Source organism: Phycomyces blakesleeanus, assembly GCF_001638985.1.
Source record: "Phycomyces blakesleeanus NRRL 1555(-) unplaced genomic scaffold PHYBLscaffold_11, whole genome shotgun sequence".
Lineage (NCBI taxonomy): Eukaryota > Fungi > Mucoromycota > Mucoromycetes > Mucorales > Phycomycetaceae > Phycomyces > Phycomyces blakesleeanus.
In genome coordinates, this window is record NW_017265144.1 from 86,597 (window position 1) to 101,671 (window position 15,075).

The 15,075-nt window shown below is 37.7% G+C and overlaps 3 protein-coding genes across 3 annotated transcripts; 1 reads left to right on the top strand and 2 right to left on the bottom strand.

The window, feature by feature from the left end:
- Positions 1 to 2,540: 2,540 nt before the first annotated feature.
- On the top strand, positions 2,541 to 6,662 carry PHYBLDRAFT_133692 (hypothetical protein). Its single transcript, XM_018429587.1, has 2 exons — positions 2,541 to 3,009; positions 3,187 to 6,662. The coding sequence occupies exons 1-2, from the start codon at positions 2,659 to 2,661 to the stop codon at positions 6,337 to 6,339; spliced, it is 3,504 nt and encodes a 1,167-aa protein (XP_018291192.1). The 5' UTR covers positions 2,541 to 2,658; the 3' UTR covers positions 6,340 to 6,662.
- Positions 6,663 to 6,846: 184 nt separating this feature from the next.
- PHYBLDRAFT_124920 (hypothetical protein) lies at positions 6,847 to 9,438 on the bottom strand. The gene is made up of 6 exons (XM_018429018.1): positions 9,164 to 9,438; positions 8,647 to 9,086; positions 8,403 to 8,544; positions 7,994 to 8,302; positions 7,683 to 7,864; positions 6,847 to 7,537 (listed from the first exon to the last, which is right to left on the bottom strand). The coding sequence occupies exons 1-6, from the start codon at positions 9,322 to 9,324 to the stop codon at positions 7,404 to 7,406; spliced, it is 1,368 nt and encodes a 455-aa protein (XP_018291193.1). The 5' UTR covers positions 9,325 to 9,438; the 3' UTR covers positions 6,847 to 7,403.
- Positions 9,439 to 11,129: 1,691 nt separating this feature from the next.
- Positions 11,130 to 13,049, bottom strand: PHYBLDRAFT_65754 (hypothetical protein; the record flags this gene model as incomplete). Its single annotated transcript, XM_018441523.1, has 2 exons — positions 11,130 to 11,435; positions 11,565 to 13,049. The coding sequence occupies 2 exons, from the start codon at positions 13,047 to 13,049 to the stop codon at positions 11,130 to 11,132; spliced, it is 1,791 nt and encodes a 596-aa protein (XP_018291194.1).
- Between the last annotated feature and the right edge of the window lie 2,026 nt (positions 13,050 to 15,075).

The following is a 15,075-nucleotide window of genomic DNA, read 5'->3' on the forward strand; positions in this document are numbered from 1 at the left end:
GTTGAAGATCGCAGACGTCGACAGCACCATCATCACCATACTCATCACCATCAACAGCAACAGCAGCAGCAACATCAACATCAACAGCAGCAACAACATAGCAACGGACCCTTTGCTAAACTGCATAATACCATGTCTGCTATGAATTGGCATACTCATTCATCCAATGGTTGCTAAGTAACCAAAACAAAAAACCAAAAAAAAAGGCCAAACAAACAAACAAACAAACAACAACAACAACAAAAAAAACATGCTAAAAAAAAGGATACTCCCCCAAATCAAATCAAATTGAATTTTCTTTTTTTTTAAATACATACTTCTTCTTTTTACTTCTTCTTCGTCTTCTTCTTCTTCTTCTTCTTCTTCTTTGATTTAATTATCATTACTATTATTATTATCTTTATTATTATCTTTATTGCATGTTTTCTTCTTCTATTTTATTTTTATTCCTTGGCTGAGATGAAGAACTTGATAATCTATTTTCGAGTAACCAACCCTTTTTTTTTTATTTCTATTTTTATTCGCTACACACAATTATTTATTTATTTATTTATTTATTTATTTATTTTATATATAAATAATTTCTTTTTTATATTTTTTCACCTCCCTTTTTCTCCCATTTTTACCCTCCCCCCAAATCCCCTTTTTTTTTATTTTTATTTTATTTTATTTCACCCCCAACTTTTCATCTTCTTCTTTTTTCCTTTTTTGTATAGAGCTACTTCTTCTTCTTCTTCCTACTTCTTCCTACTTCTTCTTTTTATTTTTATTTTCATTCATCATATATTTCATCATTCATCATCGTCATTATTATTATTATTATCATCATCATCGTTATTATCATTATCATTATTATCATCATTTATTATTATCATTACTATTTTTTATATATATTTTCTTTCTTTTCTTTTCTTTTTTTTTTCTTTTTTCTTTTCTTTTTCATATGCTTCTTCTAAAGCGCCAATACTTCTTTAGTATAAAATATATATATATATATAAAAAAAAAGAGAAAAAAAAAAGAAAGAAAGAAAAAAAAAATTGATAGTAATTATTTTTATATTTTATTTTATTTATTTTTTTGTTAATGATAATGATAATGATTTTTTTTTTATATATTTTATTAAGCATCTTCCTATGTCTTTTATTTTCTTTTTCTTCCTCTTCCTCTTCCTCTTCTTCTTCTTCATTTTTTTTTATATTACTATTATATGGTTGCTCTCTAGATTTATTATATTATTTCTTTATCTTGTTAAATAAATAAATAAATAAAATTTTATTTATATTTATATACATATATATATATATGTGTGTGTATATTGAGTAAAACAAATAAAGGCGTAATTAAGATAGTGAGAGAAAGAGAGAGATATACAGATGTTTAGATAGAGTATTTAAGATATGTAATATTACACATGAATTAATGTCACTGTCAATCATTGGCATTGGCATTGATTGTATCTGTACTTATTAGAGACTTTTTTTTTTGGTCTTTTATTTGTGTACAGTGGTATACAGTGTGTACAACCTATACAAAGAGTAACAGCGAATATAATATGTGTGCCCAAAAAAGAAGAAGAAGAAAGGAATAGGAGATAGACACAGACAAGAGATAAAGGTAAAAAAAAGATAGAGTGTGAGGGAGAATGAGAGAATAAGATTGTCTGTCTGTCTGCCTGCCCACTTGTGATGCCTGAGTTTATTATATTTTATAATATAGTATATTAATACCTTTTTCTTTGTTTCTTGCTATCAAATATATTGAGTGAACAAGTGAATTGAATTGAATGTATCATTTGGATGATGTATTATTTAGTATCATTTTTTTATTGAGAGCCCCAAAAGGACCTTTTTATTGAATGTTGGGGGCTAGGGAGTATTAGATAAAGAAATATATATATATAAAATAAAAAAAAGGGGGTTGAGGAACAAATAAATAAATAAAAAAAAAAGACATTTTTTTTATTTACCATGGAAACCATTAAGATATAGGTAACCTAGCAACCTAGTAACCTAGTAACATATAGAGTGTACATAAAGAATCAATGATGAGAGAGAGAGAAAGAAGGAAAATCTTCTAGACACACAGAATATAAGAAAAGGGTTAAAATTTTGGGGGTTGGGAAAGGTTGGATTGAATTGAACTAGAAATTATCTATAGTTAGGGACCATAATCGGTTCGCTTCCCTCGGAAAGTGTCCTTTTATGGACAATAAAATCCGGCTCAAGAAACAGTCCAGCCTTTTTACACTGACAAGAATAAAATAAAAAAAAGGGGTTTATAATGAATAATCTCAATCCGAATAAGAAATACAATAAGCTTTCTATATAAATAAAAATAAAACGCTAAATTATCAATCAATCAATCAGTCAATCAAATCTATCAAAATTACAGTATAATACACTACACTACACTACAATATAAAATAAAATAAAAACCCAATAAACCAAATAAACTCAACAACCAAGCAAAATAAAATAAAATAAATAAATAAATAAATAAATAAAAAGAAGTATATATAATAAATAATAAAAGCATTAAAGACATTCCTTTGTTATCAATTTAATTCTTTCTTTTTTTTATTTTTATTTTTATTTTTAATTTTAATTTTATTAAATTTATATATAAATATATATATATAAAAACAGAAAAATTACATAATGTCTGCCAAACCTATTCGTGAATACGATGGCAAGCTCTTGCTGGCCTACCACCTCTTGCGTGCTCCCCTGGCCGCTAACCAGAGCCAGACCTCTCTCTTCCAGCCTGCCCCAACAAAGCTGGCCCATATCAACGTCGACACCAGTCTCACCGGCGCCGCTTTTGACATTGCTCTCAAGCAGCAGCTCGATACCCTTGAGCAGACCCACCCATGGATCCTCACAGACAAGCTGGTCGCCAAGCCCGATCAACTCATCAAGCGTCGTGGAAAGCATGGTCTCTTGACTCTCAACAAGACATGGAAGGAAGCCCGTCCTTGGATTGAAGAACGCGCCGGCAAGGAAGTAAAGGTACAAAAGAAAATCTATTTGGGAAAGAGATTAGGATAAGAAACTATGCAGATCCATGTCTAGAGTACAGAGTGTGTACTTGTACTTGCATGTGCATCTGTAAAATACAAAGAAAGAAAAGAAACGTTCAAGTATATTAACCATTGTCTATTCATTTATCTATTTAAAATAATAAAGATCGAAAAGACTTCGGGTATCCTCAAGACTTTCCTCGTAGAACCTTTCTGCCCTCACCCCGCAAACACAGAGTACTACATCTGCATCAACTCTGACCGTGACGGTGACTACATCCTCTTCACTCACGAAGGTGGTATCGACGTCGGTGATGTCGACGCCAAGGCTCTCAAGCTACTCGTCAAGGTCGACGAGGGCTATCCTTCCCCCCAGGCTATCATCACCTCGCTCCTCAAGGACGTTCCTTCCCAGAAGCACGCCGTCCTGGTCGAGTTCATCAGCCGCCTCTATGCAGTCTACGTCGACCTGCATTTCACATATCTCGAAATCAACCCCCTTGTGGTTACAGATGGCGAGAACGGCGCTCCTCCTCAGGTCATGTACCTCGATCTTGCCGCCAAGCTCGATCAGACTGCCGAGTTCGAGGCCGGTCCCAAGTGGGCTATTGCCCGCGCTCCCCAGAACGGTGGCTTGATCGGCTCTGGCGAACACGGCCCATCCATGGCCTTCCCTGCCCCCTTTGGCCGTGAACTGACCAAGGAAGAGGCCTATATCCAGGAACTCGACAGCAAGACCGGTGCGTCCCTGAAGCTCACGGTCCTCAACCGCGACGGCCGCATCTGGACCATGGTTGCCGGTGGTGGTGCCTCGGTTGTCTACTCTGATGCCATTGCTGCCCTCGGTCACGCTGACCAGTTGGCCAACTATGGCGAGTACTCTGGCGCACCCACCGAAACCCAGACCTACGAGTACGCCAAGACCATCCTGGACTTGATGACCCGCGGCTCGGTCAACCCCCAAGGCAAACTGCTGTTTATCGGTGGTGGTATTGCAAACTTCACAAACGTCGCCACAACCTTCAAGGGCATCATCCGCGCCTTGACCGAGTTCAAGCAGGCCCTGATCTCCCACAAGGTCCGCATCTTTATCCGTCGTGGTGGTCCTAACTACCAGGAGGGTCTGCGTGCCATGCGCCAGCTGGGTGAGACCCTCGGCGTCGAGATCCAGGTCTTTGGTCCCGAAACTCACATCACCGAGATCGTGCCCTTGGCCTTGACCGGAAAGGTGTCTTCTATTCCTGCCGCAAAACAGAGCGGGTCTGGAAACCTCTTCCAGGACCAGATCTTTGGTAACAACACCGCCTCCACAACTCCATCCGGTGCCAGCAGCCCCAAACTCAAGTTGTCCGATGACCAGGACTCACCCGAAGACTCCAAGGATCGCATCAGCTACTTTGACGCCCCTGCCCAAGAGTCCCACGAGTGGTACCGTCCCTTCACCAAGTCTACCCGCTCCTTTGTCTATGGCATGCAGCCCCGTGCTGTCCAGGGTATGCTCGACTTTGATTTCATGTGCAAGCGCCAGTCTCCCTCAGTCGCAGCCATGGTCTATCCCTTTGGCGGCTCCCACGTCCAGAAGTTCTACTGGGGCACAAAGGAAACCCTGATCCCTGTGTTTGCCTCGCTCAAGGAAGCCGTCGAAAAGTACCCCGAGGTCGATGTGGTGGTCAACTTTGCCTCCTGTCGCTCCGTCTTTGACTCGACCCGCGACATCTTTGCCTACTCCAAGCAGATCAAGACCATCGCCATCATTGCCGAGGGTGTACCCGAGCGCCGTGCCCGCCAGCTCTTGCACGAGGCCGAGCGTCTCAAGGTGCTCGTGATCGGTCCTGCCACTGTCGGTGGCATCAAGCCCGGATGCTTCAAGATCGGAAACACCGGTGGAATGATGGACAACATCGTGGCCTCCAAGCTCTACCGCGCCGGTTCGGTTGGTTATGTGAGCAAGTCGGGTGGTATGTCCAACGAACTCAACAACATCGTGTCCCGCACAACCGACGGTGTCTACGAGGGTGTGGCCATCGGTGGTGACCGCTACCCCGGATCGACCTTTATCGACCACTTGTTGCGTTATGAGGAGGACCCCAAGTGCAAGATGCTGGTCTTGCTTGGTGAGGTTGGTGGTGTAGAAGAGTACAGGGTCATCGAGGCTGTGAAGAACAAGACGATCAAGAAGCCTGTGGTGGCCTGGTGTATCGGAACCTGCGCAAGCATGTTCACAACCGATGTCCAGTTCGGTCACGCCGGTGCCATGGCCAACTCTGACCTCGAGACTGCCAACGCCAAGAACCGTGCCATGCGTGCAGCTGGTATTGTTGTGCCCGAGACCTTTGAGGCCATGCCCTTGGCTTTGGCCGATACCTACGCCAAGCTTGTCCAGGCCGGCACTATTGTTCCCCGCGCTGAACCCGAGGTGCCCAAGATCCCAATTGACTACTCCTGGGCTCAGGAACTCGGTCTGGTCCGTAAGCCTGCCAGCTTTGTGTCCACCATTGTCGACGACCGTGGCCAGGAGCTTTTGTATGCTGGTATGCGCATCACCGATGTGTTCAAGGAGGAGATCGGCATTGGCGGTGTGTTGTCTCTGCTCTGGTTCAAGCGCAGATTGCCCGACTATGCATGCAAGTTTATCGAGATGGTCCTGATGCTCACTGCCGATCACGGCCCTGCTGTATCTGGAGCCATGAACACCATCATTACCACCCGTGCCGGCAAGGACCTCATCTCTTCTCTGGTTGCCGGTCTCTTGACCATCGGTGAGCGCTTCGGTGGTGCTCTTGACGGTGCGGCTTCCAACTTTGCCAAGGCCTACGACAGCGGCCAGTCCCCCCGCGAGTTCGTGTCCTCGATGCGTAAGGCCAACAAGCTGATTCCCGGTATTGGCCACAAGATCAAGTCGCGCACCAACCCTGATATGCGTGTCGAGCTCGTCAAGTCCTATGTACTCAAGCACTTCCCTTCGACCCCGATCCTCAACTATGCCCTCCAGGTCGAGGAAATCACGACCTCCAAGAAGGACAACCTGATTCTCAATGTCGATGGCTGTATTGCGGTCTCGTTTGTCGATCTCTTGCGTGAGTCTGGTGCTTTTACTCGTGAGGAAGCCGAGGAATACATGAAGATTGGAACCCTCAATGGTCTGTTTGTCCTTGGCCGCTCGCTCGGTTTCATTGGTCACCACTTGGATCAGAAGAGACTCAAGCAGGGCTTGTACAGACACCCTTGGGATGATATCTCTTACTTGTTGCCTTCGCTTGATCCTCAGAGTCTTGATCCTCGTCGCGTGACTGCACGTGTCAACGTTCAAAAGAAATAATCACATCTTTTTTTTTTGTTTGTTCCCTATTCATTTACCTTTCTTCATTTTTCGCTTGCACTTTCTTTTTTTTTTTTTAAAAAAATTTTCTCTAGTTTTTTTTTGCTTTAACTTTTCTTCTTAATCCTTGTACACCATTTTCCTATCTCTTTCTCTCTATATCTTTCTCATTAACTCACCTATACTCCAAAAAAGGAAAGAAAAAAAAAAGATATATATTTTATATATATATATATTTTGTATCAATCAATCAATCAATCAATTAATCAATCAATATTTTATTTTAATAAAAAAAAACAAAAAATGGTTAAACAACAAAAAAAACAATTCAATTGCTTTATGATTTTTTTTTTTTGGTATTTGGATCCAACTAACAAACCAGCTAACTAGATTACAAGTTTACAGGATTTCTAAAACAAAAAGGCTTCAAAAAAAAAGGTATCTTTAATTTTATTATATTATTAATATCAAGTTTTATCAAAACTTATTATTTTGTTTGCAAGTGATAGATACAACACATCGACACACCGTAACACAATACAGCACATCATAGCACATCACACCACACCACACTATATCCTCTCGATAAGTATTATGACAATAATGGCAATAATACTTTTTCTTGTAATAAGGACGATGAAGAAAGAATGGAAAGGAAAGAGGACAGGATGGTCACTTGGAAAGAACAAGGTATTGAAAGTAAGTAAACCAAGAGAGATTTGGATTAAGAGTAAGTAAGAATTGTATTATTGTGTTTGCTTTTTGTGTTAGAGAGAGAGAGAAAGTATACAGTATATAATAATAATGTCAAAAAAGAAGAAGAAGAATAAAAGGGTTGGGGAGGAAAAGGTTAATAGAGTTGTGTAATTAATTAATTATATATGTGATAATAATGTATTAACAATATAAATAAATATATAAAATCTAGTAATCCATTAACAATGACTAATGAACCCTTGATTTATATATAAAAATATACACATTTTTATCTGATTTTGTGGGATGACTTTTTTTTTTATACATAAAATATGTACCGCAATAATCCGTTCCTTTTTGTCTTCATTTTAGGATGACTGTGCAAATGTGTTGTAAGATTGATGATGCTTTGGTACACTACTTTCTGATGATGGCAGTGAGTGTGCAGCGGCTGTGATACCCTCTTCCTGAGAATCCAACAGACTGGCAGAATCAGATTCATCTAAAGTAAATAAAAGATTTTGTATATAGAATATTTGAATGAGTTATTTTTGCCTTTCTTTAAATATATGTTTTTTTTTGTTTCACATGAAAGTAACAATATATTGTAATAATCATTATTATATTATGTGGTTGTTGCTTTGTACCTTGGTGACTAGTCAAGATTCTACTGTCCGATTGCTTAGTACGACGGATGACAAGGCATCGGATACCAAGGAACTGGCAGAAGGCACGGATTACAGTAGACACCCAGAACAGATAATAGATTGTCGAGATGATAAAGAAAAAGGCCAACAAGATGTATTCTGAACGAGCAGACAGCACACGACTAATAAATAAATAAAGAAAGGAATAGATTTATACATATTAAATATTAGCATATTAAGGTTTTCTTTTTCGTATCATTAAACTAACTTTATTAAATTCCCCCCAGAAAAAAAAGAAAGTTATTACTTACGTTCCAAAAATTGCAGGTGAATTCACAAGCACGACCATTAACCAGGGCATGGTCAATAGACCAGTAAAGAGAGGGAATTCTGATTTTGTGAGATGGGCAAGAATGATACTCGAAGCAATCAGTCCAAACAACACATTAAAGTAGAGCGAAAAGAGAATGACATGCTGGTCCTGGAGGAGCGAAGAGTAAGGTGACGACAGCCAGAAGTAGATTACGAGAGAGTAAGAGATAATAGGATAAAGGACGGTATTGAAAGTTCTGAAGGAGCTGATGTTCTTTTCAACACAAGCCTTGTGAATAGCATACAAACTACATATATTTATGATATTTAATATTCATAATTCATAAAGCACAAAGCACAAAATTCTTCTTGTCTTTTCCAAAAAAAAAAAAAAAAAAAAGGACTTACCACATAGGACAATGTGTAACAATAAAGAAAAATACCATACCCCATACAAACATGTTTGCAAAGGTAGTTCCTTGAGGAAGTAACGCACCAGCCCACTTGAACCAAGTAGAGTCCAAGAGTTCTACCTGCCAAGCACCAGCACCTTTTATTTTATTTTATTTAAATAAAACAGACACATATAACCGATATTAAATATCAACCTCTCTTATACATAATATAAATATAAATGATTTTGAAAACTTACCATAGACTCCAGATACAATAAATGCCAAACATGACATGATGATTCCTTCTGTAGGACCATTTACATAACCAAGATAGAGTACACCAGTATAGTATTCCTCTACAGTCGAGAGGTAGAAGCCGACAACAGTGACGACCAGCAAGATACCAACCTGGCCAGTGTGGCCTAGACCGAGTGAGGCTGACTGGAGCAAGACAACATAGACACAGTTGAGGGCATCGCAGCCGTGGTCAAATAGTTCGCCGAGTGGGGAAGAGGTACCGGTGCGACGGGCCTGACGACCGTCTACGTTGTCAAATGTGGAGTAGAGCCATAGTCCGGCTGCGAAACTAAAGTAGATCCATGAAGGACCTTCAGTGCCAAGGTCAGGAACCCAGATCAAGATGAACACGACATTTATCAGCATAAAAAATAAACCGATCAAGGTGATTAAATTTGGACTACAAAAAGCACACACACACGGATGTATATATTGTATATTAATATAACTTTCTTTTAATAAGATTTGTCTACTTACGCTATCCATGTAGGAAAGAGAGTGATTGCCCAGTCCCAGTAAGGACGAAGGATATATTTTGTGACATAGGACTTGTCTTCTGCGGCGTACTTGTATAGTCTAAGGTTCTCAAGCTGCTCTTGGGTTGGGAACTCGGTATGTTTGTTTTTCCAGAGTGTCATGGCTGTAATATGTACAGGTATAATATAGGGTTGGGTATTAAAATAAATAAATAAATAAAATATATATAAAAAAATTAAAAAGCAAAAGTAAAAGTAAAAGTAAAAGAAAGAAAGAAATTAATCTGTTTCATAATTTAAAGCATCTTTATTTTTATTTTTTTATATAACAAAAAAAAATATTTTTTTTTGTCATTCAAGGTACACAAAAAGCAGACATCTCCGCTTGGGACAATACATGTATATATATATATATAAAAAAAAGGGTATTCACCATCTGGTTAGATTTTGGTACAATTTTCTTTTCTTCTATTGCTGACTATAAAAAATGCTGCCTATATATAAATATACAAAAAGCACTAAAGGAGTATACACTGAAAATGGATAGTATCTTTTTATATGTATATATGTATATATATATATATATATATATATATTACCATCATACGTGACATCGTGTGATAAACCCAAAAAACCCAATGTCATATTTCTATGCTTCCCTTTCATAAAGAGTCGTATCTTTCAAGAACAAAATATTACTCGTCTTTAAACCAAGGAGAAGAAGAAGAAAAGTTTTTTCATCTTACACTGCGTATTTAATTCGTGTCACTGTATTGGTTTATTTAGGTTGTACCTGCAAACATTAATCTTTTATATATCGCTCTCTTTCTCTCTCTTATTCTTACTTTACATACATACACTTTTGTATATAAAAATATATAAAAAGATACACTTTATCTATTGACTGCCAAGAATATCCATAAGAAGAGCATCTTATCTAACACACACACACATATATATATATATATATTCGTTTCTTTATTTTCTCTGTTACACCATGTCCTTATTTTGGGCACTAGTTCCACACTATCACAGAAACACAGAGACACAAAATAAGGAAATTGAAGAGGGCGAATGCGTACAAGAGAAAGAGAGAAGAAGAAGAAAAGGGAAAAGCTTGGTTGGGACCTGTCATTTGTGTTGAACAAAGTCAAGGGATTCCTGACCCAAGATACCCAATACAAAATTAAAGGCTGCGGCCAAGTAACAAAAGTAACTATTATATTTATTATGAAATAAATTCAAATATTTTGTCTTGAGTCTTATGTATCGATTTTTCTGTTATATTCTGATTCTGATACTAATAATGTAAGTATATGTGTGTGGTCCAGTATTCCCCTTTCTTGGAAATTACTTCCTAAACTCTATTTCTGGAATACTTAAAAAGCATATATATATTTAACTGGGATAAATAGTAGTAACTGAAACCGGGAGCATTAAATAAGACATAGACATACTAAAATAAAATAAGAGTAAACCAAACATTCTATCACACCAAAATCGTGCCGAAAAATACTCTTTATATATAAATTCTCTAATAGTGTTAATAATTACTTGCTTACATGATTATGTCACTTTTATTTGACTCATCAATCATAAAAATATAACAGATTTTCGTTTTCGTTTTACCATTTGTTTTATATATGTAAATATGCATGCATTTTAAGCATGACCTGATTTTAATGAACAGAAGATCCAAGCCATGTGTGATATGTATATGTGTGCATTTATAGCCCATGTAGGATTCTGTAATACTAAATAAATAAGTAACTAGTGGCTTTAATATAATACATTCTAAAATTTACATTTTTTCTTCTTTGCTGCGGTTTCTTAAAGGTAAAGAATACTATGATTTATAGTAAAGATACATATATTGATATTTAAGGGAAGTGCGATTTATTGCATAATTTATCATGCTTTAGCTATCCTCTTTTTCCCTTTCCTTTAATTATCGTATATTCTTTGAGTTAGGCACCAAGTACAAGATTTTTTACAGAGCCGTATTTAAAAGTAACATAACCACAATAAAGTACATCTTCCCAACTGTTTAATGACAGTTGCTTCACAAGTTCCTGACACTGGTCTTTGCTATATTGTTGGTGAGGCTTATAGGAGAAAGTACGGAAATATCTGTCAATCTTCTCTGCTTCTTCACCTATCTTCTGTGAGCATAAATAGACTAATCTACAATCAGGCCCAGGTTCGGCCCAGAAACACGCCCACACGTCTTCTGTAGGAATTTGAGGACGACATATTGTTTTCTCTATCTTCTCCTTTTTTTTTTAAAAAAAATAATAAAATAAAATAAGTTTAGTTTGGTTTAAAGAATATGGCTTTTATACTTGTTAATACTACATATATACATATATATATATATATATATATAACATATACACACTTACCACTGATGAAGGAAAAAGAAATATCTCAACTTTACAATGTTCATCGCAGATATCATATAGAACACTTCTAATATGAAACTTTGTAAAGTGGGTTGATGACATATCGATACAGCTCTTTTCATTTATACCCCTTTCTGATTCTATTATATTTACGCGATCTAGTAGCATGTTTTTCAAATTATTGCAGAGCATGGAAATATAGGTGAGTGTCTTGGTAAAAACACTCGCATTCAGAAGTGATATATCCCGCAGTTCATGGCTAATTAAAGTAGTAGATGAGTTTGACTTGTGTAAAAGTGTACCGCCAGTAAATTTAATGGTCTTTAACGACGGGCAACTTGCAAAGACGATATTCAGTAAGACGCTGACTCCAAAGACGTCGATATCAAGGTCAACTAGGCGAGGATAATAGTCAACGCCATTGCAAAAATTAAAAAGATTTGAGCAGCCTCTAAAGTATGTAATCGAGATTTTTTCCAATGTATTTGCCCATGGATCTGCTGTTAGCGGCGCACAGTCTGTTGGTGAGTTGTTGAGGGCCCATCCAAAGCTGACACATAGCTCGATATTCTTGACTGGAATATCAAAAACACGAAGCTTGTTTACAAAATCACGATACATGTATGTACAAGTGGCTTTTACAGACATAGAAATGCTCTCCAATTGTTGCAGGGGACGCGGAAGTTCGGCAAGCAATGTCAGTGCCTGAGAAGTCGGAGGATCGACACCAGTGGGCCGTTGAAAATATATGGTTTTAATAGTACTGATATTTGGATACTTGGCAGCAATGTAGTACATCCATTCACACGTATATTTTTCTATATCTATTTCCAATGTTTTAAAACAGGGCCTGGATTTCACGTTTTTAATTTGCAATAGCTCGTCTGGACTCATATCATCCAGATGAGCACTGAGTGAGATGTACGTCAATTCGGGTAGTTGGTCATTAAGGAGCTCAAGATCATCAAACGTGTATGTAAAAGAGTCTGTATTTGACGTATGAAAGTATAGCCGTTTCAGCTGGTGTAGATTCGAGCATATTAAATTTAAGGTGTGTCGTATTTCAATTAAATCATCGCTTCTTGAGGTTATCTTGAGAGATGTGAGACATTCCGCCCACAAAGTCCAGCCACAGAAATTGATAGACTGAAGTTGGCAGACACTTGTATAAGCCCAATTGAAGCACCTTATGTATGGAAGATGTTGTTGCAAGCTATAAAGCTGCCGCTCATCTAGGTTATTATTACGGATGTCAAGAGTTCCAGTTCTATGACCATATCTTTGAAGAAGTCTGTTTGCCGAACTGTTTGTATCAACCAAGGTCCTGACACCGCATCTGTTCTTAACAAATACTTGTTTAAAAAGCGATTCCTGAAAAGCCGGAAGCCAGTCTTTGCAAACCAGACAGCACTGAATTTTATCCTCGAGTTCAAGAAATTCTGCAATAGATAGCGTAATTTCGACAGGTAATTCTGATGCCAGCATGATGAAGGAAATGACTTTACCCTTTTCTTGAATGGAGGGTTATCAAAGAATAAAAATAAAAGAGAAGATAAGAGAATAGAAAAATATTCTTTTTGAAAGAACACATTTTTATAGCTGGATTTGCAAAGCCTTATATTTACAAACTAAGGGATGAAACAAAACTTAAATTCCAAAGCCTTGTAATGCGTTTGACAAAAAAAAACATGACAAAAACAAGGATAATCGCTAAACCCTCTTACAATAAGATCCTTTAACTACATGTATGTTATTCTTTTACAAGATATGCTCATCATCTAAACATCATTTTGATTTAGTGGTTTATACTCAATATATTGATTATGTAATCAGCTGGATTTATGTATTGAGTGGAAGGTGAGTGTGGTATACGGTGCCAATTTTTTCTGTATTTTCTTTAAGTCTTGGTTTACAGGATTTCCACTCCAAAAGTTATATATTTTTTTCAAACTATATATTTTGCAAAATCAAAACTTTCATTTTGTGCTCCGACTATATATAAAAAAAAATCAATTTATTTCTTGGCTATTTGTACATTGGGGGAAGAAGCTAATGCTATGATCAACCCAGCCTTGGCAGTTTTCCATAGCGATATGGCGGGAGCACTCAGCAATATACTCCAAGAATTGACCACATACCAACCCGGGCTTTCTCTTGACCAGTGTTTTGAGTTTGGAGAAGCACTCTTCAATCGGGTTTAGGAAAGGAGAGTATGGGGGGAGAAAGTGTAGGTGGTGTCGTGAATTAGCAAACAATTCAGTGACAAGGTGGGATCCATGGATCGAGGCATTATCCATAATGAAGTTGTGAGGGGCAGCATTACTGTGGTCGAGCGAATCCATAATCGTCTTTACAAATTCAACGAAAATTGGTCCTGTCGTGCCACCAGGGGTCAACTTCGCCTGCACACTCTCAACACCTTGGTAAGAAATACCGGCAAGAATTGAGATGTTTAGTCCCCTTTTCGACTTCGTCTTCACAATGCTGGCCTCGCCTTTCTTGGATCACCCTTGTCCTCTGATCAGGCTTGCATTAAAGCCTGCTTCGTCTACAAAAATGCAATTGGTTTTATACGATAAACCATTCGTGTGCATACTGTCTACGTATACTTTTCTCAGCTCAATAGTCTTCGGGTCGTTTCTTTTTTCCTCGACCGGCTTGGTTCTCTTCAATGTGAACCCAATGTTGTTGATAATGTGCTTATGTAAGCCACTGATGCTCAAGTTCTGCTCTTGAAGCTCTGGAAATTTTCTAAACAGTTCCTCTCTCATTTGACCAAGAGTCAAGGTGCAGCATTCGTCCAAGAGGTCTTGAATGAACTTCGAATGCTCATCGGTTATCTTAAGACTTTCCGCGCGCGAGCCGCCTCGCTTCTTGGGCTCTACAGTAGCATCCCTCTCGAACTTGGTGATGATGTTGTTAATCGACGCCCATGAGACACCAAATGCCCTGGCTGCTTCGGCTCGGGTCATGGACTCTTCTATATAACATTTCTCCACAATCATGTTCTTGATGTGGATCGGAAGAACCTTTTGTGGTCCATTTTTCTTTCTTCTCTTAACGATAGCGATTTGATTGGGGTTCATGTTGGAGGATTTGAGTATAGAAAAAGATAATAGATAAAGACAGTTCTCAAAACCATATTACAAACTTAGCATTATATACTTTTCTTATAACAATATATTGACATTGCATGTTTTCTTATATTGTTTTTAATAAACAGTGTAGACATTCTTTAAATACTTTATCGCACATATTAGCATTCTTCATGCTCTTTATTAATTTGCTTTAAATTTCTTTCTATCCGCATTAATTAATTTATTTTTTTCATATATAGTCGGAGCACAAAATGAAAGTTTTGATTTTGCAAAATATATAGTTTGAAAAAAAATATAACTTTTGGAGTGGAAATCCTGTATATGACACTGTGACTGCATAAGATTCAATATTTGGGATTTTTCTTAAGTTTGCGGACATTTAATTCCATTTTCTTATATCGGTGTTTGAAATA

Coding starts and splice junctions, on each gene's coding strand:
- PHYBLDRAFT_133692 (XM_018429587.1), top strand. CDS start 2,659: ATGTCTGCCAAACCTATTCGTGAATACGATGGCAAGCTCTTGCTGGCC. Junction 3,010..3,186: donor GCGCCGGCAAGGAAGTAAAG/GTACAAAAGAAA, acceptor AAAATAATAAAG/ATCGAAAAGACTTCGGGTAT.
- PHYBLDRAFT_124920 (XM_018429018.1), bottom strand. CDS start 9,324: ATGACACTCTGGAAAAACAAACATACCGAGTTCCCAACCCAAGAGCAG. Junction 9,087..9,163: donor CTCTTTCCTACATGGATAGC/GTAAGTAGACAA, acceptor TGCTTTTTGTAG/TCCAAATTTAATCACCTTGA. Junction 7,538..7,682: donor AATCTTGACTAGTCACCAAG/GTACAAAGCAAC, acceptor TATTTACTTTAG/ATGAATCTGATTCTGCCAGT.